Source organism: Canis lupus, chromosome 2, assembly GCF_011100685.1.
Source record: "Canis lupus familiaris isolate Mischka breed German Shepherd chromosome 2, alternate assembly UU_Cfam_GSD_1.0, whole genome shotgun sequence".
Classification (NCBI taxonomy): Eukaryota; Metazoa; Chordata; class Mammalia; order Carnivora; family Canidae; genus Canis; species Canis lupus.
The window spans coordinates 21,695,137-21,720,914 of NC_049223.1; the positions used below are offsets into that span (position 1 = coordinate 21,695,137).

A 25,778-nucleotide genomic window follows, 5' to 3' on the forward strand; every position below is an offset into this window, starting at 1 on the left:
TAGAGGCTGTCCAGAGTTGTCTGGCCCTGGCTCTGGGGTGATTAGGGCAGGAGGGTAATGACCTGGAGTGTGAGAGCCCCACAAAGGAGCAGGAAGGGTGTGTGAGCTCTCTAGATCGGCCTGTCTGCACATGAAGGGCAAGCTCACACCTCTAAGGAACTGGTCAACCCTGGGAGGGGCCGTCCCTCCAGAGCCACCAAGGCCCAGATGTCAAAGCACCAGAAACCCCTGGTTAATCTGGAGCCACACTTGGAATTGTCTGTGCAGACCCTGTGAATCAACAAGAAAGCATTCAGTTCCTTAGGTTTACCCAGAGACCCGGAATTTCTTTGTGAACCAGGTCTTTGAGGAAGCACTGCTCCCCACCCCTCAATAACCCGTGCACTGGGAATTAAGGAAAAGCAACATCGCCACCTGCTGATAAAAACGAGGAGCTCTCATGAAAATCAAAAAGAACACAACTGGTTAAAAAAAAAAAAAAAAATCCTGACTTTATACCCAAACCATCAATGTTTCCCACTTTCCCAGAAGTTTCTTCTCCCTGGGGCTCCCGCACTTTGCGCTCTGGGCCTCAGTGTGTGGATCGAGATGTCGAAGGTCTGTTTTCCTCCAGGCATTTTGACTCTCAAGTCTCCTGATGCTGATGGAAAGTTCTGGATGAGTTAAATATCCAGGGTTACAGAATGATAACATGACCATCCTGGAGCTCACACAGATTTTTTGTTATTGTTGTTTTTTTAAGATTTTATTTATTTATGAGAGACACACAGAAAGAGGCAGAGACACAGCAGAGGGAGAAGCAGGCTCCCTGCAAGAGCCTAATGTGGGACTTGATCCCAGGACCTGGGGATCATGACCTGAGCCAAAGGCAGACACTCAGCCACTGAGGCACCCGGACATCTCTGCTCACATGGTTTTCCAGGCTGTTTCTCGGTGATAAAGGTTCATAGGAAGCTGCTTTCTAGTTTCTGTCAAGAGGAGGTGATTTATTTTCTTCTCTACCCTCCTGCCTCTGGTCCAGCTTGTAACTGGGGCGGGGGTGGGGGGGGGGTGGGCAGGGGACACGAATGCTGTCGCAGAGGACAGAACTTGCCCTGTCCTTTCCAGTTTCCATTACTAGAGAGAAGGGGGAGTGCTGTTTCCTTTTTATACTATTGAGGAGAAATGCATGGCAGGGGTGGCAGGTGTCTTCACTCCTTCATCCTCAGGAATTGAAACAAATGCCATAAAGACACAAGGCATCGCTTTGAGAATGATGGAACAGCAGACCCAACAGATTTAGACTCTGAATGATTATTGCAGAATTAAGGTCACTCGCTTAGTCACACAGAAACCTCTGCTGTAGTTCTGGCTTTAAGATTCGTGATGATAAAAAAAAAAAAAAGATTCGTGGTGATCAGCTTGTTTGTGCAACCTGTCATGTTGACAGTGAGCAAGGGGCAGGGGGGCAGGACACACACACACACACACACACACACACACACACACACTGGGCATTTCAGGGCATGGGGGACACAGTAGGGGTCACTTAGCTCCTCCCTCTCCTGCAGTGCCTTCCCTGCCCACCTCACTGGCCTATCCTGAGAGCTCCACTCAGCGGCAAGTGAGGACGAGTGAAGCTGAGAACCAGAGCCTTTTGCTCCCAGACCCTTAAACTATGCCCACGTGTGTGCCAGGCGCTGTGTTAGTCCTGGAGAGACAGAAAAAATGAATGGGATTTGGCCTCACCCTCCAGGGGGCATTAATCACCTAGGAAGAAGATGCCCCAGGGAACAGAAAAGTACGGGACACAGAGGAAGAGCCTAGAGAGAGGAGCTCTTCCCTGGGCCATCAGCAGAGATCAGGACACATGGTGTTTCTGGGTGAGGGCAAGGGAGCAAGAGTGGTTTGAGGTGTGGAGGATGGTGGTTTCTGGGACGAGGGCAAGAGCTTGAGCAAAGGTACGAAGCAAGACGACTCAATAATGAGGCTGCACCTGCAAGTTGGCCTCCCTCCCTCCTCGCTCGCTCACTCTCCCCCCTTCCTTTTTTTTTTTTTTAAGATTTTATTTATTTATTTATGAGAGACACAGAGAGAGAGGCAGAGACGCAGGCAGAGGGAGAAGCAGGCTCCATGCCAGGAGCCCGACGTGGGACTCGATCCTGGGTCTCCAGGATCAGGCCCTGGGCTGAAGGCGGAGCTAAACCGCTGGGTCACCCAGGCTGCCCCCCCCTTCCTTCCTCCCTCCCTTCCTTCCTTCTTCCTTCTGATTCTGCTATCCTGACTATCCCCAAAATTCCTTCACAACAAATGTGGATTTTTTTAAAATTAAGTCACATGTAACTTATTTTGCTTTAAGACCTAGGCTTTGCAAGACACCTGGGTGACTCAGTGGTCGAGCATCTGCCTGTGGCTCAGGTTGTGATCCTGGGGTTCTGGGATCGAGTCCCACATCAGGCTCCCCGTAGGGTGTCTGCTTCTCCCTCTGCCTCTCTGTGTCTCTCATGAATAAATAAGTAAAATATTAAAAAAAAAAAAAGACCTAGAGTTTGCTACTGCATTTCAAGTCTCCACTAGTAAAGAAGTGGAAGTTGTGCCACTTTGCAGATCCTTCGGCAACTACTGCAGACTCTTTATGGAGGCCTCCATGACCTGAAATACCTACTCTGAAAGCAGGACGTAGGTGCTCTTTTTTTTTTTTTTTTTTCCTTGCTGGGAGAATGTGAGTGGCAGAGGTCCACCAAGGATCCTTACTCATCCGCAAGCTTTGCAAGAGTGAAGGCCATACTGTAATTTCCAAACATTTTGTAGACTCTCATGTGGTGGTAATTGTATTAATATCTGTTGATTGAAAATATCTGCTAGTATCTGAAGTCACTCTGGATTCACTCACAAATTTAAATGAGTCTCTATGATATTAATCACGGCAGCGTCTGCACACACTGGAAAAATGACAAGATATTAATAGTCTGCAGACAAGAGGTTACAAACTGGTAGGCCGTGGGCTCATCCGTGCCTATGGGTATGTTTTGCTAGCCTGGTGCAATGTTGGCTTGTTGTTTTTGCTATTGTTATTGTTGTTCTTATCTGAATGAGTTTCCAGTGCTGGACAGCAGTAGACTTCTTAGGTGGAGAAACACTGACTGGGTCCCACAGTCTTTTGCAGTCTGGAAACCAGAAGCCCAGCGAGATGAAGCGATTTGCCCTAAATCATATAGAGCTGGGACCAGATCACTGGTCTAGTGACTTCCTCCCCAGGATTCTTTCCATCATATTGTAATGCTGTTCTAGAAGAACATAGCACTTGTCTTCCCATTGTACCTGCTGCCGCCCCCTCAAGGTATCCCCAGTTTCCAGGAGGCAGGTATCCAGTGGCCCCACAGGAGGTACCACACCCTCTCAGGGCCTGTTTCCTGGCAAGGCTCTGCATTCCACCACCCTCTCCCTGAACGCAGCTGGTCCCTAGACAAGCACAAGTGCCTAATCTAATTACATAATTTAATAAACTCCAAAGTCAATGTGTAAAGGTGCATTAAATGTAAACGTAAATAATTTCAGCGTGTTTTATCATGAAAAAAAATCTATAAGCTCCATCTGGATAAAAATCCAATTCTCATTTGGCTTAATGTGCATTAATATCACAGCATTAAGAGCACTTGCCACAGCTCTCTGGATACACAGAAATCAAATCTCACCTCACCACCTTTGGGAAGATATGTCATAACCATTTCAAAGAGAATTAGGGCCCCCGTTCTTCAGTTGAGCAGAAGAAATTATCTTTAAGATATAAAATCTTCAATTCAGGTCATGGGTGCCTGGATTAAGTTGGTTAAGCGACCTGCCTTTGGCTCAGGTCCTGATCCTGGGATAGAGCCCAGCTTCAGGCTCCCTGCTCAGTGGGGAATCTGCTTCTCCCTCTCTCTGTCGTTCCCTCTGCTTATGCTCTTCTCTCTCTCTCTATCAAATAAATAAAATCTTTTTTAAAAATCCAGCTAATTCAACAATGATTAGTACCAAAATAAAGTAAGATATGAAAAACAAGTAGTATTATAAAAAATTGGAAAGCAGGTCAGGAAAAAGAAAAGTAGATGGTCGAGTTTAACCCCCTCTTGGAAGCTGGTGGGAGTCCCAGCTCTTTGGCTCTGGTCAAGGTTGTCAGGCGTGGCAGTCCGAATGGCCTAGAAAAGGGCTTGAAAAACTGTTTTCTTTCAAAAAGGAACCATATAAAAAGCAGCTGATCACACATTTTTCTTTTTCATTTAGGATGAGGAGTTCTGGTCCTTATGTCAAATCCTGTAGCTCAGAAAACAGCTCATTTTTGGCAAGATCAGTTGCTGCTTTTGTGGCTCATTTGCAGTTTTTCTTTCAGGTTCTATATAGAAAGCATCTCATACCTAAAAGACAACGCTACCATCGAGCTCTTCTTTCTGAATGCTAAGTCCTGTATCTACAAGGTAAGAATTCTCTCTTCCCATTCAGTTTTCCACTGAGATCCGAAAGTATCATTTAAAGTCGAAAATCCCAAGTTGTTGCCCCAATGTGATTTTATTGATTAGTAGATGTAATTTATAAATGGATTGCTTTAAATAAATGAGAGAGCATCCTGAAAGTAATACTATTCACTTAACAATGGGACCCCTCCTGATCCCATCACTGACTTTTGGCTCCTTGGAGGTAGGCATTTACCTGACTATAGGGGTCCCCTTCTCCTGGCAACTGAAACAAAAAAGAAACCTGGACCAGGAGAGCAGATGCACTGGTCCATGCAGATAGGTCTCCTAAGGATGAGTTGACTCTTTATTCATTTATTTATTTGTTTATTTATTTATTTATAGAAGTCTGTTTGGTTTATTCCCAGGTAAATGTTAGAAATGCATTGTCAGATGTGGCAAAACAAAAACACATGCAAAAAAAACCCCACCTTAATTAGAATTGTATTGAATGTTGGAGAGAAATTTGGGAAGGGAGAATATATAACTTTAAAATATTAACTCTTCCCATTCATAAATATGAACTGTTTCTCCATTTATTAAATTGTTTTTATGTCCCTCAGTCAGGTTCTATAGTTTGTATAGTTCTTTTTAAAATTTATTTATTTTAATTTTTAATTTAAATTCAATTTCATTAACATAGAGTGTATTATTAGTTTCAGGGGTGGAATTTAGTGAAAACAGAGGGAGGCAAATCATAAGAGACTCTTAACCATAAGGAACAAATCGAGGGTTGCTGGAGGGGGAGGTGGGTTGGGGGATGAGGTAACTGGGTGATGGGCATTAAGGAGAGCACGTCATGGTATGAGCACTGGGTGTGGATGCAAAGGATGACTTCTTTTTTTTTTTGGATGAGTGGTCTTCTTATAATCAAAAGCATGCGTATCTGACCATGTTAGATATTGAGAGCGGTATCTCTCAAAGGGATGCTATTGGCATGTTAGGTGGGGCAAAATTCTTTAATTGTGCTAAAATACACTTAAAATGTATCATTATAATTACTGGTAAGTATACAGTTCAGTGATACTCAGTGCATTCACAGTGATTGTTCAACAACCATCACCTCCACCCATCCCCAGACCTCTTTTCATCTTGCAAAACTGAAACTCTGTACCCCACTAAACACTCACTCCCCATACTACCCACCCACCCGCCTACCCCTGGCCACCACCACCTTACTTTATGTCTCTATGAATTGGACTACTCTAGGGACTTCATCTAAGTGGATCCTATAGTGTTCATCCTTTTGCGACTGGCATAGTTCACTTAGCATTATGACCTCAGGGTTCATCCACATTATAGCAGGGGTCAGAATTCCCTTCCTTTTTAAGGCGGGATAATAATCCATTATGCATTTATTTATTTGTTTGTTTGTTTGTTTGTTTATTTATAGAAGTCTGTTTGGTTTATTCCCAGGTAAATGTTAGAAATGCATTGTCAGATATGGCAAAACAAAAACACATGCAAAACAAACAAACAAAAAACCCTACCTTAATTGGAATTGTATTGAATGATGGAGAGATGGTCTACATAGAGAGACCACATTTTGTAGATCCATTCATCTATCAATGAATACTTGAGTTTCTTTTACCTTTTGGCTATTATGAATAATGCTCCTATGAACATGGGTCTGTAAATATCTCTTCGAGTCCATGCTTTCAGTTTTCCCAGGTGTATACCCAAAAGCACAATTGCTGGATCATATGGTAATTGTATGCTTCATTTTTAGAAGAGCTGCCTATTCTGTTTTCCACAGTGACTGCACCATATAATATGCCCACCAACAGTGCATAAAGGTTCCAATTTCTCAACATCTCTCTGACACTTGATATTTTGTAGGGTTTTCTTTTTATAACAGCCATCCTACTAAGTGTTAGGCAGTGTCTCACTGTGATTTTGATTTGCATTTCCCTAATGATTAGTGATGCCAAGCATCTTTTCATACGCTTATTGGCCATTTGTACATCTTCTTTAGAGAAATGTCTGTTCAGGGACAATTCTTAATTGAGTGGGGCAGTCCCTTGTACTACTTCTCATTTCCCCATATTCTAGTAGTGTTTCCTTTCTTTGACTAACCCAAAAATGCTCACACACATTTCCAGTACACACACACCCCTCCCCTGAGGAGAGCAGATGGCAAACACCACCAGGGCTGAGGTCATCTGCTGGGAAAATTTTTTTTTTCAAAAAATTTATTTATTTACTCATGAGAGACACACACACACAGAAGCAGAGACACAAGCAGAGGGAGAAGCAGGCTCCATGCAGGGAGCCCGACGTGGGACTCAGTCCCGGGACTCCAGGATCACGCCCTGAGCCAAAGGCAGGCACTAAACCACTGAGCCACCCAGGGATCCCCTGGGAAAATGTATTTGAAGTAGACACCCATGCTGCAACCCCTTGTGTGCCATGAATGCAGCCCTCAGGGCACCACCTCAGGTTGACTAACTGACTGCAGAAAAGGACAGCATATTCCCACTGTGGTGTGCTCGGTGCTGAGTGCTGGGTGCTGAGTGCTTTCTGTACGTTGTATGGCTCAGCCTTCCCAACACTTGAGGTGCATACTACTTTTTGTCCCTGGTTTCCCTGTGAAGGAAGATAAGGCACAGGGAAGTTAGATTCACCCAAGGTCACACATCTTCTGAATGGCAGCGCCTGTGGGAGCCAAAGCTGGCAACCTGACTCTAGGTCACGGAGCTCAACCACCAGCTGGCTCTGAGCCCCAGAGGGCAGGCTCTCCCTGGAGTGGAGAAGGCCCCCACAGCCACAGAGGACTTCAGAGCTGAGTGCCCCCGTGGTAAAAGTGCTCAGAGGCCAAGGAAGAAGTCTGAGGAGGTCCCACTGCCTATATTTTCATGTTTAACTAAACCCTCTTCAGTGGGGGGCATTGCAAGAAGCCCACCAAACGTCAAACCACACGCAAGAGTTGGATTGGGACATCAGCCATCAGTTTTTCTTCTGGAAAAGAGGTACTTCAGCACATTCTGTGCACAGAATAGTCCCTCCACACGCAGATGTCCGCAGTGATGGAGGGCCTCATAAGGATCAAGTTCAATTCTGTGAGAGGACCTCACTTGGTGACAGTTGCTGAGCTAGGACTTAAACTGGGCTCAAACCCAGACCACTCAGACTGCGGTATTTTGGGTTTTTGCTGAATGGAAGAAAAAGACCCTAAAGGCAGTTCCAGGAACTTGCAAATTCCTTCCTGTCTATAAGCGTGTTTTCTCATTACAGCATGGAACTAATACAGCCTTACAGAGCTCGCAGATTGCAGGAGTCTCAGGGGTTTTAATGTGTGTGAAGGCACTTTGAGAAAGTTGAGAAATAAAACGGGAAGTTGTCCACCAGGTGGCACGCTGGGGCAACAAATGTCTGGAAACTCCAGCCGCAGGACTGGGTATCAGCTCAATCCACAAGTGAAAAAGCGACCCCAAATCATGCTTGTACAGACACCTGGGTAAAAGGAGAGAAACAGTGTCTCACTCAGGGTTGTTCAGTCCAGTCCAGGCACAAGTGCTCAGCTGGAGCTTATGGCTGCAGTGCTTCTGAACACAGAAGAGTCTCGGAGTCACAGAAAATAAAAAAGAAGAAATCCCCAGAATCAAATATTATAGGTCTGGGTGGAGGTGGTGATGCGTGCAGAGCCAGCCGCGTTTAGGAGCAGGGCACCCACAGCATCAGCCTGCCTGCTGACCTGGCCGCCGTCCTTGATCCAGAACCGTCTCTTCTCGGGATCCCTACTAGAGCTGGCTTCCCTGAAGTTTACACAGGATACCAACCAGGGTCACAAGACCACCTGTCTCCCTCCTAGCATCCAAAATAATATTTTCATCTGCCTAAATTGGCACCTCAAGCTTCTTTAAAACTTTCACATATATTATCTTATTTGAGCCTAATGAGGAGGTTGAGCCAGAATCATTAGTTCACCGAGAAAAACACTGATGTCAGAGAGGTTAAGTGACTTCCTCAAGGACCCAGGACTGAAAGTGGTTGAACAGACCATGTGGCCCAGTTTGCACAGTTGTAAATATGCAGACGCGGTGGGAGGCCCAGTAGCAGAGTTGATTGGGAGTTTCAGGTTGGAGCTCCTGTCCTAGCTCTGCTGCTTGATAAATGCAGTGAATGTGGACACCTCCTGTGATGTCGCCAAGCTTCATTTTCCTCTTTGGTTAAACAAGGACATTAAAGGACCCAACCAGGGTGCCTGGGGGTGCACTGGGTTAAGCATCCAACTCTTGGTTTTGGCGCAGGTCACCATTTCAGGTTCGGGGGATGGAGCCCTGAGTCCACTTGAGATTCTCTCCCAGCTCGCTGGTGCACGCTCTCTCTCTCTCTCTCTCTCTAAAATGTACAAATAAATCTTTAAAAGACCCAACCTGCAACCTTCTTGGGAAGATGAAGCATGAGTGTGGTTGGTTAGCACCTGTGCTGGACGCTTTAGGAGCGCCTATAGTGCAAGTACTGCTCACTGGGATCCAGACCCGAGTCGTTCATCTTGGCTGAGAGTTTCTGTGTGCTGCCCCTGCCAGCACTTCGGGGGCCTGGAGAGCCCAGAGGCCCATGCCAGACACACCGCCTGGACCTGATGCTGATAGATGGGGACTTGGGTTTACCCAGTGCAGGATTCATATCAGCTCCCTCCCTGTTTCCCTGGAAGCCATCCATGCGGTATACCAGAATCTGAATTGTTCAGATAAATGAGCTGTTTGCTCATGCTTCCTCCAGGCACTGTTCTATTTACTTTTTAAAGCATTAATACTTTTTTTTTTTTTTTTTTGAGAGAGAGAGAGAGAGTGTATATAGGTGGGTGAGGGGAGGAGTTGGAGGGCAGAGAGAGGGAGAGAAAGAATCCCAAGCAGGCTCCACACTCAGCACAGAGCCCAACATGGGGCTTGATCTCACGACCCTGAGATCATCACCTGAGCTGAAAGAGTTGGTCACTTAACCTACTGAGCGCAGGCACCCCTAAATTAATTAACACTTTTATCAAAGTAATACATGATACAGTTTAAAGTCAGATGGTTCTAAGAGACTTATTATGAAAAACCCACCCCCAAGTCCCACCACCTTCAACAATTTTAGCAGGGTTTTTTTTTTTTTTTTTTTCTGTTTTTTGCCTATTTCCAAATACGTTGGCACCAGGCATTATTCCTTGATACATCCATTTTAGATTTATTGAATTTCAGCTGAGTTGGGCAGAGATTAAGGTCTCCACACTTTCCCATTTCCTGAAATGGCAGTAAGCCCAATTCTGGTTAAAAGCCACAGCCACCAGCATTGCATTATTATGAAGAATCCAAGAAGCATCCTCTGGTTTTGCTTCCCTTTTTAGACAACCACTCGTTTTACCTAAAAGTAATGATCGCCTCGCTGTTACCTGTTTGTTTTCTATGTGCCCATCATTTTTTCCCCAAGAGCTTCTACACATTCCCAGATGCAAGCCCATATTCATTTCCATATGCATCGGGTAATTCACCCATTCCTCTCTTCAGCTTGGTCTTTGTGGTTTGTCCTGGGATCTCCCCATAGCCACCCTCCACCCTCTCACTCCAGCCTGGACCTGTGGACCAGGACCTTATCCACAGTCCTCAGCACGGGCCCCCTTTCCCCATCCTGGCCGTCCTTCCCCAGGCCTGGAGTAGGTCCTCTGTTTCCTGGGTCCCAAGTCTTCCTGTGTTTTACTTTATGCCATTGTTTCACTGGAGAACATCCTCCAATAAATCCAGGGAAAGGGCATATGGGAAGGACAGTGTTTGGGTCCTTGCCTATCTGAAAAAGTCATCCTTCTACCTCTATATCTGATCGATAGTTTGAATGATATGGAAATACAGAATGAAGACATCTCTCAAAATATCCAAGGTGTTGCTTCACAGTTTGCTCTGGAGTAGTTTGCAGCACTGTGTATTATATGTGGACCCTCTTCCCCTCTTCCACCACCACCAGTGGGATCTTTTAGGATTTCCTCTTTATTCCTCTTCCTCTGAAATTTGGGGGAGGTATGCCTTGACAAGGGTCTCTGTAAATCCATAAAACTGTGTATTTGATGGGCACCTTCAGTCTGGAGATTGGTATTCTAGTTATGGGAGATTTTTCTGTGTTATTTCTTAAGTGGTGTCTCCTCTGTTTTCTCTGCGCTCTCCTTGTGGAACTCCTGTTAATTAGATGCTGGGTACAGCCTCTGGCTTTGATACCTTGTATCCTGTTTTCCATCTCTGTCTTTTTATTCTATTTTCTGGAAGATTTCATCAATATTATGTTTAATCTCTATTGGCTTTTGAACCTTTTTCTATCATGTTTTTAATTTCTGAGACGTCATATTATCTGATCTTTCTTTCCACATATCCATTGTCTTGTCTATTATCTTGTTATTGCCTTTAAATTTAACATTCTCTTATCGTTTTCAATATCAGTTATGCATGTTCTGTGTCCTTTCTGTTTCTTTCCAGTTCTCCCCCCACCCCCACCCCCATGTATTTCCTATTTATTTTGGTCTTTGTCTTTCATAGAAGAGATTTCCCTCAATTGTCTGTTGATCTTGGTCTAACCACAAGTAAGAGTAAGGCACCCAAGTGGGGGTGGTCCCCTGGGGGTTGTCCCTGTGGAGCCATCCAGTGGCAAGCTGGTTCTTTCAGTAGGAAGCTTGGATGGCAGTGTTTAGGTGTCCTTCCTCGTGACTCCTCATTGTCTCCAGAGGAGAATCTTCCCACTTCCTGACTCGGTGCTCATCCTCTGCTTTCTGTCTGGTCCTCCACTTCCCATCTGGGCCTGTCCACTTCCAGGGTTAGGGAGGGAACCCCCCCCCAACCACTTGGGGTATAAACTCCCTTTCTAATCCTGGTGCTTTTGATGGGCCTCATTCCAGCTTCCTGTTCATCTTCTCCAGAGAACAAACCTCTGATCTTTTCAACAGCACAAAAGTGAGGAAAGATGTTTCATGTTGTTTTGGTCTGTTTGTCATCTTCCCCAGAAGCATCTTCCCCTAGGAGCACCACCTTCCTGCCCCCCCCCACACACACACACTCTTTCTTCACAAGGAGGCAAAACCCATGATCCAATGGGTTTCTCTCTTATATCCCCTTGCTTTATACTTTTTCCCTGTTTTGCACAAAAGGAGCAGGAAAATACAGTCCAGGTTGCTGAGGATTAGAATACGGTTGTGAGAGAACAGGGTTCTGTCGTGAACTTTAAGTGAAACAGGAGGACGTACAGAATGGGGGGCCCTGACACCCCACATAGCCACATCCTCAACAGCATTTCTGAGGTGTTTTGACTCACTGAGGTTATCAGTAAGTGAAGGAAAGAAAATATATGACCAGGGGATGGATATAACTCAGAAATGTGTGTCTTGTTCTGTATAAAGCTCTCATGGGAAGTCCACCCTTGATGTTGTGTGTTCCCTGGAAAATCACACAAGAAAGCAGAGCTCTCCTGCCAAGCCTTCTCTCTTTGGATGTGGCTTCCCATGCCAACTGAAGAAGCCCATATGGGGGCACCTGGGTGGCTCAGTGGTTGAACATGCCTTTGGCTCAGGTTATAATCCCAGGGTCCTGGGATCAAGTCCAGCATCAGGCTCCCTGGAAGGAGCCTGCTTCTCCCTCTGCCTATGTCTCTGCCTCTCTCTGTGTCTCTCATGAATAAAATCTAAAAAGAAGAAGAAGAAGAAGAAGAAGAAGAAGCAGCAGCAGCAGCAGCAGCAACAGCAACCCATATGCCAGCCCTGCCAGAGGCAGTGGGCTTATCATACCCAATGGGAGCTGTTGGGTGGGTGTGGATTCTGATCCCAGCTCTTGCCCTGCCTTCAGGCTCTGGGACTGAATCCTATCTTCTCTACCCTGATAAAGGGAATTGCTGTGAAAAAAACTAGTGACTGCAGTGATTTTTGAAAGTTTTGCAAACCACAGGTGCTAGGGCATAAAATGTGAATATCTTTTTAATTTTTTTTAAAGATTTTATTTATTTATTCATGAGAGACACAGAGAGAGAGAGAGCAAGGCAGAGACACAGGCAGAGGGAGAAGCAGGCTCCATGCAGGGAGCCCGACGTGGAACTCGATCCCGGATCTCCAGGATCACACCCGGGCTGCAGGTGGCGCTAAACTGCTAAGGCACCAGGGCTGCCCAGGAAATTGTTTTTAATTGCTTGCTTTCCAATCCCAGGGACCAAAGGTTTGCATATTTCCTATGAAATTACCAAGCCTGGTGCCTACATGTACCCAGTGAGAGCAGATCATGTCAGAAAAGAAAAAGCTTAAAATTCCTGCTTTATGTGGGCTGGGGGGTCTTGCCTCACCTTCCTTTCTGAGATGTCCACATTGATCTGGGAGCTTCAGATATTATTGAAATGTAAATAAGCATCCTTGGGCCACATTTGCTGTGTAGGGCTAAACACCATCAGTTCTTACTGAAATTGAAGTCCATGGTCTTTGTCCAAGAGCTTCAAAGAGCTTTGTTAATGAGCAGATCATATCGTCTGTCTGAAGATGAGAGAAACAAAGCCTGCAACCAGGCCCCACAGGACAAAGGAACCAAAATAAATATTAATCTCAGACTTACAGAATCCTAGTCTTTATCTCTTAGTTTGATTATTACAGGGCTAGCATGTGTGCTCATATGACAGGGGGTGGAACAAAACACGGACAGAGAGGGACTTTCGTTTTCAGTTCTAGAAAGAAATTCACTTGGGCTCATCATCTTAGTGGTGCCCCGGACCTCTAAAAGAGAGACTCCCCAGGGTCATGATACAGGCTGTAAACAAGAGGCAGCAGGAGGAATTGCTGTGCCACAGAGGGAGCATGATGGCCCAGCAGGAGTGGCACGTACCCCAGTGGATCATCAGCCAAATGTGAAGTAACTAGACTGATGAAAAACTGGCCAAGGCCGAAGGAAGACGGTTGTGCCAGACTATGTTGGTCCTGTCCCACCCCGTGGCCCCTGTTTGCCTCGGGGCCTCTTCATGTAGCCATTCGGAGTTGTGCAATGAGCCGGGGCTCCTACACAGGCAGAGTGAGGCCAGTTGTGGGCATCAGGACCACTGGGGTGATACAGACTTGTAGACACACACATGCACACAATGCTGCCCTCCTTTTAAAAAAAAAGTCTTACTGACGATTCCTATAAATGCTCAACAGTGCTGAAGAACAGGCAACACTGGGGAGGTCAGATTATAAACACCCATGAGCCCAAATAAATGCTACAGACAGGACACTTGTAGTATGTCCTGGGGTTTCCAGATCACCCCTCTGTGTCCTCACCAACGGTAAAATAATTGGAAAAGAAATCATTATCCCCCTTCTCCTGATGAAGAAAATGAAACTTGAGAAGATCCAGGGATTTATTCAGTGCCCCGGAGCTGTTGGGGGATGGGAACGAGAACCTGGAACACTCCAGCGAGAGTAGAAATGATCTTAGGGAGGAGGGCAAGAAACCATGGTCTTTAGACATTTTGTGATAAGAAGAGAGGTGGCGGCGGTTGGCGAGGGCTGATTGAGGAAACCTTTAGGCCGGCCCTGCAGATTGTTCTGGACGGACTTGGTATAGATCATGCTCCCCGAAACTTTATCAACCTACCATGTGGTTGTTAATCACGTTTTCTCTTATAATTATCTTATTAATCTTCCGTGGAAAGCTGGAATTTCTGTCATTCCCGACCTCGGTGGAATGTTTTTCATTAAGATCCTGGGTTGTGGGGGATCCCTGGGTGGCTCAGTGGTTTAATGCCTGCCTTTGGCCCAGGGTGTGATCCTGGAGTCCCAGGATCAAGTCCCACATCGGGCTGTCTGCATGGAGCCTGCTTCTCTCTCTGCCTGTGTCTCTGCCTCTCTCAGTGTCTCTCATGAATAAATAAATAAATAAAATCTTAAAAAAAAAAAAAAAAAGATCCTGGGTTGTGTGAGGACCACCACCGAGTCCCTCGAGCGAGGGGATCCTGAAGAGGTCCTCCAGTTCTCGGTTCCTTTGGAGCATGTCCATGACACCTGCCGCCTCGGGTCCTCGTGGGGCCATTTGGAACTCTTGGAGACCCACAGACGGAAATCTTTCCAAGAACATTATTAACGGTTACACTGCTGATAAATGACCTCAGGCCTCTTCCTTCAGCTAGTTAATCACCTGGGATAAAACCGTGCTGAGGGGGAGGAAGTGGGGCCATCCTCCCCACCCCGGCTCTGAGCACCCGGCGCACACCTGCAGGCAGTCACGTTTTTGTCCTTCCCTGGCACTTTTCAAAAGATCAGAGAAAGCCGAACACGCTGTTCAGTAGTAAGTAAAACAGATGCCCCAGAGTACACACCAAACGGCCATAATAACCGTAAGGCCTCACATTCCCTTCTACCAGCACCTTCCTCGTACCAGGGCATCTGCATGCCCAGGAGACCGCCCTGGATTCCCAAGCAGGATTGATTGGAGCTCAGAAAACACCCCAAAGGCTCGACTCTCAAGTGGCTCTGAGAGCATCAGGGCCACCGAGGCATGTCATACCCCAGCCTCCGGGTCATGCCAGCTGGGCAGCTCCAACCGCTCTTCCCTGACAGGTCCTCTCCCGCTCCCCCGTCCCCTGTTGGCCTCAGCTAGGGAAAACCCAGGAAAGTGCTCGATCTTTGCATGCCCCCTTTGTGGTCTCACTCAGCTCATTTTCTCTGCTTGAGCAGAGACACGTGAACGATACCGCCTCTGGATTGCCGGAGCAGTCACATAAGGTTAAGGGAGAGTAGGCTTTTTTTTTAAGGTTTTATTTTATTTTTTTTTAAGATTTTATTTATTTATTCATAAACACAGAGAGAGAGAGAGGCAGAGACACAGGCAGAGGGAGAAGCAGGCTCCATGCAGGGGGCCCGATGTGGGACTCAATCCCAGGTCTCCAGGATCACACCCCAGACTGCAGGCGGCGCCAAACCGCTGCGCCACCAGGGCTGCCCCGAGAGTAGGCTTTTTGATGTTAGATGGTGGCATGTGTCTGACAGGAGGGTCCCTGGAAACATCTATCTCCCACCCTCCTAACTCGGGGAACTCAGCTTGTAGGTTCAAGGCACAAGAGGAAACGTGTGGTGTGGGCAGAAAGTCTCAACCACTGTTCCCTCGCAGTGGATTTTCTTTTTTTAAGATTTTATTTATTTGTTCATGAGAGACACAGAGAGAGAGGCAGAGACACAGGCAGAGGGAGAAGCAGGCTCCATGCAGGGAGCCCGACGTGGGACTCGATCCTGGGACTCTGGGATCATGCCCTGGGCTGAAGGCAGGTGCTAAACCACTGAGCCACCCAGGGATCCCTCTTGCAGTGGATTTTAAAGATTAAATCCCCGGGAGGGCCAAGTGTGAAAGCAGGAGCAAGCGGGAGCGCATTAGGAACAGAAGACGTTGGGGAACGGGGCAGACACTGAAAAAGGTAGGAACGCATCTTCTTCACAGTTAGGACCGTGTCTTCCCACGTTCGTGCATTGGTTCTTCCACACACCATTTATTGATTTGTTTTTTTAAAGATTTATTTATTTATTTATTTATTTATGATAGACATAGAGAGAGAGAGGCAGAGACCCAGGCAAAGGGAGAAGCAGGCTCCATGCAGGGAGCCCGATGTGGGACTCGATCCCAGGACTGCAGGATCGCGCCCTGGGCCAAAGGCAGGTGCCAAACCGCTGAGCCACCCAGGGATCCCTCCACACACCATTTAGATGTGTGTGCTGCGTCCTCTGTGGACGGACAACACGGTGATCCTTGAACTCAATCAGTACTGAGCAGAGGTGGTAAGGGGTGATAATGAAGCATCTTCCATCACATTGTGCAAGCACGTGCGCCATCTCAGCCACTTCAGTCTTTAAGCCTTTTCCCTCTTTCCTGCCACGTTTTGACACCACCTTGTTTTTTAATATCTGGGAGACAGTCAAGGTCAGAGAAGGTGAAAACTCACCCCAGTTCAAGGGCGAGGGCGCCCAATCACTCCGAGGACGAGTGCCGTGAGGGAGAACTGGGGTAAATCAGGTCAGGCATTTAATTGTGCATTTTCAGTAGCTTTACTCTGAATAATGGCACATTGCAGTTGACATTCACCACCAGATTCATTTCTGACAGTCTCTCCTGGAACTTTATAAAGTAAAATGAAATTGTAAAAGGCCTTCCTCTGCCTTTCCTACCCTGCTTCCCCCCAAGAGGTACATTTTCATTTAGCGAATGGGTCAAATAATGAACTAAAAGCTATGTTTGCACTTAAAAGGGTTGTTCCCAATGGCTGGTTTTGAGTTGGTCGCGACATCAGCCTCTGCATGGATGTTAAAGATTAGCCCACCATCTAAAGATTAGCCCACCATCAACCATTAGCCTCAACACAGGCGTAAATGTTTGACAGGAGAACACACATCCCAGGACGGGGGGAGCGCTCAGGAAGGTGTTGGTGGGAATAGAAAGGAACCTCATGGTCCATTGTGGGAACCCTGGACAGTGTTTCTGTTAAATCATTTGTACACTGTTAAATGATTTACATTCTGATGGGATCTGGTAATCCCAAAAGGCCAATTCCATGCATTCCTCTGTATCCCAACCCTGACAGTCTATATCAATTACAGCGGCCATAAAGCTCTCTCAGCTGGTTACACATAAAGAATTATTGTGCCCGATTCTTCCATATGCTCTCCCTGGTTCCCTTAGCCCACACTCCTGAGGTGGTTCAGTAGCAAATATTATTATCCACCTTTGAAATTACTGGGCCTGAAAGGGCCCAAATGATATCCCTCTTTCAAAAGATACAGGCTTGCTAGAGTGTGTTGTTTTGAATTCCAGGGTCCCGTTGAGGACCACAAAAAAAAAAAAAAAAAATTTAATTAGAAAATCCGTGAATCAGAGTTCGGTTTATAATTCAAGTGAAAAGTAACTCTGGTTTTAGCTAACTTCAGTGATAGTTATGGCTCTGAGAACAGGTTGGCTGAAACCAAATCCTTATTTTTTTTAATCGAAAAATAATTGACATATAACATTATATCAGTTTCAGGTATATAACATAGTGACCCAATAGTTGTGTATCTTGTGAAATGATCCCCACCATAGGTCTCATTAGTATCCATCACCCCACATATATATTTTTTGTCTTGGGATGAGAACTTCGGAGATCTAGCTCTCTTAGCAGCCTTCAGATAGACAGTATAATAACAACTATAGTCACTGTGCTGTACATTACATCCTCAGGACTTGTTTTATAAACTGACGTTTTTACATTTGACCCCCTTCACCCATTTCCCCCACCCCCTGCCTCTGGCAACCATCAGTCTGTTCTCTGTATCTATGTATTTGAATTTTCTTCCTTTCAGACTCCACGTGCAAGTGATATCATGTAATACTTTCTCTGTCTTGTTTCATTTAGCATGATGCCTTCCAGATCTATTCATGTTTTTCCAATGGCAAGATCTTGTTCTTTTTTATGACTGGATAATATTCCATTGTGTGGAATATTATATATATATATATACACAGACACCATATTTTCCTTCTCCATTCATCAATTGATGGACACTTAGGTTGTTCCCATGTTTACAAAAATTTGGCCATCATAAATACTGCTGCAGTGAACATGGGGGTAAAGATATCTTTTCAAGCTGGTACTTTCATTTCCTTTGGGCAAATACGCAGAAGTAGAATTGCTGGTCATAGGCTAGTTCTATTTTTAATTTTTTGAGGAACCTCTGTTCTGTTTTCCATAGAGGCTGCCCCAATTTACACCGCCCCCCCCAACATGCACAAGGGTTCCCTTTTCTCCACATGCTCTCCAACACTTGCAATTTCTTGTCTTTTTGATAATAGCCATTCTAACAAGTGTCAAGTGATAGCCCCAAGTCCTTACTGACTTAGGGGAGTAGATGCACTCAGGGAGGTCACTTGCCGGACAAGAGGTGAGGCAATTGTTTCCAGCCTCCTCACTGCCACTAAGGCCTTGTGGCTTGGGGAGAGTCCCTTGACATTTTTGGATTTCTGATCTCAATAAAAGCAGAGGGCTGGGCTAGCCGGTGTTGAAGCCTGGCTTAGCTCTAATGTTCTGTGGTCCCATCACTCACTATAGCATCTAGTGATATGAAGGAGAGAGAAAGAAAGAATAAAACAGACATTTCTACTTAAGTTTCACAACACAAGTATAACATTAGTTAATTTGTTTATTATTTTTCTGGGCTGATGGACTCCAGAGTTCCCTCTGTTTTTAAGATCTGAACAATATATGACAATACAACGTCATGCACTTAAAATATGTGAAGAAGGTGGTTGTTGTGTTAAGTGTTTTGTACCATATATCAAACATGCACACACACAAAGGGACACGAGAACATTCATGGAAAGCATTTTTAAACTTAGGCTCTGTGGCAGTGCTAGTCTGTAGAACTTTCTGCAATGACGGAAGTGCCCTGTATTTGCTCTGACCCTATGGTAGCTAATAGCTACATCAAACTGTCAAGCGCTTGAAAGCCATGAGACCATTGCAGTGAGAAACTGTATTTTTGGGGTAGCCCTGGTGGCCCAGCGGTTTAGTGCTGCCTTCAGCCCAGGGCGTGATCCTGCAGACCCGGGATCAAGTCCCACATCAGGCTCTCCGATGTGGAGCCTACTTCCACCTCTGCTTGTGTCTCTGCCTCTCTCTCTCTCTCTCTCTTTCTCATGAATAAATAAATACAATCTTTTTTACAAACTGTATTTTTTATTAAATTTAATATTAATTTAAAGGGTCACAATCCCATTATGACTTTTTTTTCCCAATAAAGCCTTACTCCTGGTTCTAAAGTAGTTTATGAAGAAAACATAATTGGTTACCAAGTAACCTGACTCCATTGATGAATCAGATTAATAAATTTGTAAAAAGCCCAAGACTGGTCTGCCACCTACTGTCACAAGATTTAAAGATGAGGCCTTTGAGATGAGGTGACTGAGAAGGCCCAGGACCGCTGGGGTCCCTTCTGGCTAAAAGCCAAGAACAGGATGTCAGGGAGCACTTGGGGCCGAGTAATCCAGACCACAGATATCCTGTGAGCATTTGAGATTCTGAGGGTCACCTCAGAAAAGGAAGACCGGGCCTTTATTTAGGAGTTGTCATAAAGAAGTCATTGTTAAGTACCAAACTTACCTTCCTTGTGGGTTTTTCCTTTCAGGAGCTGATTGATGTGGACAGCGAAGTGGTGTTTGAATTAGCCTCCTATATTTTACAGGTAGGTTGTTCTGCCCTCATCTGTGGATCCCAGAGCCAGACACAGAAGAGACAGCAGTAAGTCTTACCATGCACAGCCAGCTGCCCTATGCACTACCTGTTGGTCATCTTATTTATAGAGCTAACAGGAAGGAGTACATCATGGCTGTAAATAGGAGCTTCTGATATTTCCAAATTATATGACAGTGTCTCTCTGCAAAGGAAAATTATGTATATATCGTTTGAGTTGGAAAACTAAGATAAAAAAAAAAGAAAAAGAAAACTGATATTCAGTGGCCCTATTTCCTTCCATTTTGGTGCCCCCCTCACTCTGGAGAAAGCCAAGTCCATAGAAGAATTAATTGCAAGAGAATCATTTCACACCCCATGGAAAGATAATGAGAAGACCTTTAGCTTATGTGTGAAAGACTTATTAATGAAAATTAGCAACAGTGACCATACTAGTAACACTGACAAGATGAACTGAAAGAAGGTCATTCATTTATTTCTTCAACAAAGATTTATTGAACAACTACTATATTCAAGGCATCATGCTAGAGTCATTAAAGCTCTTCATGGTCCCTCTGTAGTATAACCGGGAAAGAGCCCACAGTATAAGACAAAACAAATAATGCAACACAGAGGCAGACCCACTTTCAGATTCAGAATCTTTAAACTAGAAAAAGGCAAACCCGGGTCTAGAGGGAGAAACTTGTGTTTTGTTATTATGAATCACTTTTTTTGTATACGACTTTCCAAAGTTTAATTTAAAATTTAGTGTCTCATATTCAGGGGCAAATGCCTGGTCCTTTCCTCATTGTCTTCCTGTAGCAGGTAGGACAACAGTAGTAGTAAGCTGAGCTGACTCAGTAGAGGAGTTGTTGTGACCGTAGGTAGAATGTACTGGAAAGTCTGGCACACTGGACTGGAGCCTTTCACTGATGTTGACTTTTTTCTTCTACAGGAAGCAAAGGGAGATTTTTCTAGGTGAGTTTCCAAAAGGTTTTGGGGTCATTGTGGTTTTTCTGTTTTTGTTTTTTGTTAATTTTTGCTCAATGTGCTCTATCACATCTCTGTTGAAAGAAATTATTCTTCATATCCTTTATAGGAGGGCAGTGCTTTAATTATATTAATGATGAGATCCAGCTCTCAACTTGTCAATTGAAACAGATAATGTCAGGCAGAGGAAACCTAGTAATAGCAAGTAGGATATTGTGTACTAAATTGGAAGCCTACAGGTCGCTAAAAAGCTGAGAGTAGTACCCAGTGTCACACTTGGCAGCTGTATGGAGGTTTGTTAGATTGTCCAGGTGTGTCCATGGAGCCAGAACTCACCACTCTGGTGTGAATAGGGCTTCGGATAACCCTGGGGTGTGCATATCTTTTTCGTTGTCTCTGTTTCAGCCCCCTGCCCCTCCAGAGGACAAAATGCTATCCCATTTTAGCTTTCCTTCATCAAACTATTACAGTCCCCCACTTCTACGTTTCTTCCTTCTCTAGATACTACGTTGGATAGAATGTAAATGCTTAACCACTGGGGACACTGCGTGCTGCCTATTAAGCCTGTGGAACTGCCAGCTTCAATCTTGTCATTCATTTCCTGAGGCATCACCCACTAGCCAGTGTGGTTGGATTGCCTCTCATTTTCTCACGATCATTCCTCGAGCCCTTACCAAGTAGGGAGGCTCAAAGACAGATATTACTCCTGGCATTCTGTTTTATTGCAAGAAACATGTGGGATAACCTGTGTTGTAGAATCAAGGTCTAAATGTACAAGAAAACAGTGTCAGGGCATCGCATTCCGGCTCCTCAATAGGGAATTGGCAAAATTGGTATTAAAAGGAAACACGGGAAAAAAAATAAATAAATAAAATACAAGGAAACACGGGGACACCTGCATGGCTCAGTAGATTAAGCATTTGCCTTGGGCTCAGGTCATGATCTCAGTGATGAAGTTTTGGAATATTAGGTGAGGTCCAGAGCCAAATATCAAGAAAGAATTATTGAGACATCTTTGGTGCAAAATGGTGGTTTTATTAAAACAGGGGGGACATTACCTGTGGGCAGGAAGAGCTGCTGCCGGAAGGGGGCAGTTTGTGAGGAATGGCTGATTATTTATACTTTCAAGTTGGGAGGGGTTGGGGATTGTATACTCTCTAAGGAATTTTGGAAGCAAGGTTTCCAGGACCTTGAGGGCACTAGCTATTGTTGGGTAAAGGTCACTTATTACCATCTAATAAAACCTGCGTCAAGAGACCCTTCAGATGTGCATCAGTAGGCTATACAGTAGGGGGATGATTGCCAACATGTATCTTGGGGGGTTTAGAGAGAAAGGAAATTTCTAAAGGAATTTTTATATGTTAAAGTAGACTTACAGGATCCTGGGTGTTGGGCTAAGATCCCCTTTTGCCCTTAGCAAAGTGTTAACATCGAGGCAGTTGAGTCCATAGAGGAAGGTCGCTTTGCCTGTTTCAAGGACTTTGTCAACGTACTGTTTTCCCTCTAACAAGGTATTAACATTAAGACAGTTGGGAACTTCCTGAGGAGTGTCATACATATCCCTCCCTGGGGGGCAGGGGGTGTCCTTTGTGGGATATCAGCTTCTACTTTGTCCTTAGTTAACTCTCTGTTCCCCACCATCAGGGTCCTGGGGTAGAGCTCCATCCTCTGTTGTCCCCAAGTCCTTGGGGCTTCCCACTCAGCAGGAAGTCTGCTTCTCCCTCTGACCCTCTTCCCCCTCATGCTCACTCCCGCTCTCTCCCGTTCTCTCTCTCTCTCAAATAAATCTCTAAAAAAGAAAGAAAGAGACACAAATCCTGCCTTTACTCTTTGAAGGAACTTGTGTGTTTTCTCTTGCTTTTGGTGGATTTGATCTGTAATGTAAATATCTTGGGTTTTGCAAGCCGTACAGTCATTACTCAGCTCTCTCTTTGTAAATGCAAAAGCAGCCACAGTAGGTAAATAAATGAAGGCAGCAGTGTGCCAATAAAACTTTATTTATAGACTTAGAAATTTGAATTCTGTATACATTTTCCTGTATCACAAAATACTATTCTTTTGATATTTTTTCCCCCTCCTGAACCATTTACAAATGTAAAAGGCATTCTCAGCTCACAGGCCATATAAAAACAAGTAGAGGGCTAGAGCTAGCTGGTGACTTGCAGCATGCTTTCCCCTGATGCTAAAATTAGTCCCTTCAGCTCCGTTTGAATATTTGCATAAGGAGACCTCCAGGCCCCTTTTATTTAGACTTCCCAAGTTCTTGCTATAAAACAGAGGTAGTCTTTTTTTTTTTTTTTTTTTTTTTTTTTTTTTTTTAACTAAGGCTGTCTTACAGCCTTAGCTGGAGACCTCAAGCATTGTAGGTGGTCAATGACCATCCACTGAATTTCTCTAATGAAACATTTTCAGGATGTAGAAACCATATTCATTTTGTTGGTTTTTTTATAATCATTACTTTTTTCTGCCCTTCATTTGGTATTTGAATCTGGGGGTTTTGATAAGCTCCGGTTCATATACTTACCAAATGTTTCTGGTCTCATGAAAAATAGTTGAACAATCACTATTTTTCTCTGAAGGTACTCTTCCCTCCTTTTCTTTCACCAGCCCTGAACTCTGTTGTAAATATATATTTTTTTATTTTTGAGAGCACCCTGACAGCATGGAATGTGAACTGGGACCAGCGTCGCCTGGCCCCACGGATCCTGGGAATGTATGGCCACAGGGATTGCCAAGGAGGAGGAAGTGCAGGCCTGGCCTCACTAATTCACAGCCCCCTCATGAGCTTGTGGAATGCCAGCTTGTGGGCTTCCAAGAAACAAAGGATCCTGGTTTAGCTTCATTTGTCAAAGTGCTGCCTCTTGGTTTGTTTGTCTCCAGCTGTCTGGGGAGAGAAATAGCTGTCAGGGGAGGGAGGGGTCAGGCACCTTATCCAGAAGGTCAGTGTATCTGCCAGCCTAGCACTCCCATCGTGAAGTTGGTGGTGATCTATTAGTGCAGCGCCCTGAAAAACACCCATCTGAAGCAGGCCCAAGGTTCGTGTGCAGCAGCAGCCTGGAGTCTGGGAATCAGAGAAGAGGTTCCAAGTCCCTTGTTTTTGCCTCTCCCCATCTATACCTAGGGAAATCCCCAGAACGGTGAAACTGAGTATATTTGGTTTGGTGGCTGATCATTAGACCTATTAGATGTCCCACTCTCATAATCTAGTATTTTAGGGTTATCTTTGCTCTATTAATAATTAATGCAGGACTGTACAACCTGTGTTGTATTTCACTAGAAGGCCTAGGGCAGCCCGGGTGGCTCAGCAGTTTAGCGCCGCCTTCAGCCCAGGGCGTGATCCTGGAGACCCCACATTGAGTCCTACGTCGGGTTCCTAGCATGGAGCCTGTTTCTTTCTTTGCCCTCTCTCTCTCATAAATAAATAAATATTTTAAAAAATAATAATTAGAAGGCCTTGACTTGTATACATACCCTTTAAATATAATATGCTTTTCTGTACAGCATCAATAAAATGAGATGTCAGTGTAGAATACAGAAAACACTGCAGGAGACTTTTTTTTTTTTTTTTTTTTTTAGTTATTCATGAGAATACACAGAGAGGAAAGAGAAAGAGGCACAGGCAGAGGCACAGGCAGAGGGAGAAGCAGGCTCCATGTAGGGAGCCCGACGTGGGTCTCGATCTGGGGTCTCCATGATCATGCCCTGGGCCCAAGGTGGAGCTAAACCACTGAGCCACCTGGGCTGCCCTGCAGGAGACTTTTATATATATTTTTTAAGATTTATTTATTTATTAGAGAGAAAGAGCATGAGCAAGGGGGTGGGGGGCAGAGGGAGAGAGAGAAGGAATCCCAAGCAGACTCCCCAATGAGCGTGGAGCCCCACACAAGAGCTCAATCCCAGAACCCTGAAATCCTGACCTGAGCCAAAATCAAGAGTTGAATGCCTAATCAAGAGTGGACTGAGCCACACAGGCACCCCTGCAGAAGCCTTTTAAATAAGGCATAGTCCAGGGCTTAAGTCTAGAATGTTCTAGAATCTAGAGGCTTAGAGAACCTTTTTAAATAATTGTCACACACAAAAGACGAAGTAACACTTTCATAGCTGAAAGGTCCTGAATCTAACTCTCTAAAAGGCTATTTTGCCTGGAGGTACTATTATTTTATATATTTACATGTCAGTGAATATATGTGAATTATATTTAAGGGGAACGAGGATTAAAAGTCTACAAATTATAGGAGCAGTTTCCTTGAACTACGAAAAGAAAAAGGTTATTTTTACAAAAGGGAGAAGTCAAAAGTGCTGATAGACTTGAGTAGAAGGAGAACTGTATGCAGACAACCCGGAATCAAAGCTATTCTTTCTCAGGGTCCTTACAGGCTGTTCTGTTTCTTATTTTGGACTCATTTTGCCCAGCAGACCCCTGAGGGCTTATTCTTACATAACTCCCTTTTCTTTCCAATGAATGGAAATGCTCACCTTCCTGTTTCCTTGGACTTGGCCATGAGATGTCGGGCTGAGTGTTGCTGAAAGAAAATGATCAGGGTCTAGATAGATACAAGGCATTGTCCATGGTAGGAAGAGACCATTGTCCATGGTCATAAATGTTCATATTCTAACATATTGTGGACAGATTTGTGAGGTATCGTTAAAGGTTTTGGAAGGGGGTGCCCAGGTGGCTCAGTCAGTTAAGCATCTACCTTTGGCTCAGGTCACTGTCTCAGGGTCCCGGGATCAAGCCCTATGTCAGGCTCCTTGCTCAGTGGGAAACCTGTTTCTCCCTCTGCTGCTCCTCCTGCTTATGTGCACACACTCTTTCTCTTTCTGTCAAATAAGTAAATAAAATCTTTAAAAAAAAAAAAAAGGTTTAGGAAGTAGTCTTATCTAAAAACAATATTTTCTCACTTGTATTATTTTCTTCAGCACAGCATGGTAATCGTATTTCGCTTCCTGGTGTCTTTGTGTGCACAAAAATGAGTGTCCATCCACAATCAGGAAATCTAGAGTTGGCATTTCTGTTTAAAAACAATTGAAAGCCTAAGAACTGCCAACCATGACAGCTCTGTAGGCAAATATAAGGTTGAGAAGGATCAACATAGTTTGTTTTGTTTTGTTTTGTTTTTTAAGATTTATTTATTCATGAGAAATACACAGAGAGAGGCAGAG

The 25,778-nt window shown here is 44.8% G+C and overlaps 1 protein-coding gene across 13 annotated transcripts in view; it reads left to right on the forward strand.

Moving 5' to 3' along the window:
* The window catches only part of FRMD4A (FERM domain containing 4A), a 736,083-nt gene that overhangs the window by 603,487 nt on the left and 106,818 nt on the right, over positions 1-25,778 (forward strand). For all 13 annotated transcript variants that reach the window (XM_038530061.1, XM_038530064.1, XM_038530066.1 and 10 more), the window contains 3 exons: positions 4,349-4,433; positions 19,582-19,638; positions 20,581-20,603. In XM_038530061.1, the coding sequence (XP_038385989.1) occupies positions 4,349-4,433; positions 19,582-19,638; positions 20,581-20,603 (165 nt within the window). The remainder of the gene's footprint in view (positions 1-4,348; positions 4,434-19,581; positions 19,639-20,580; positions 20,604-25,778) is intronic.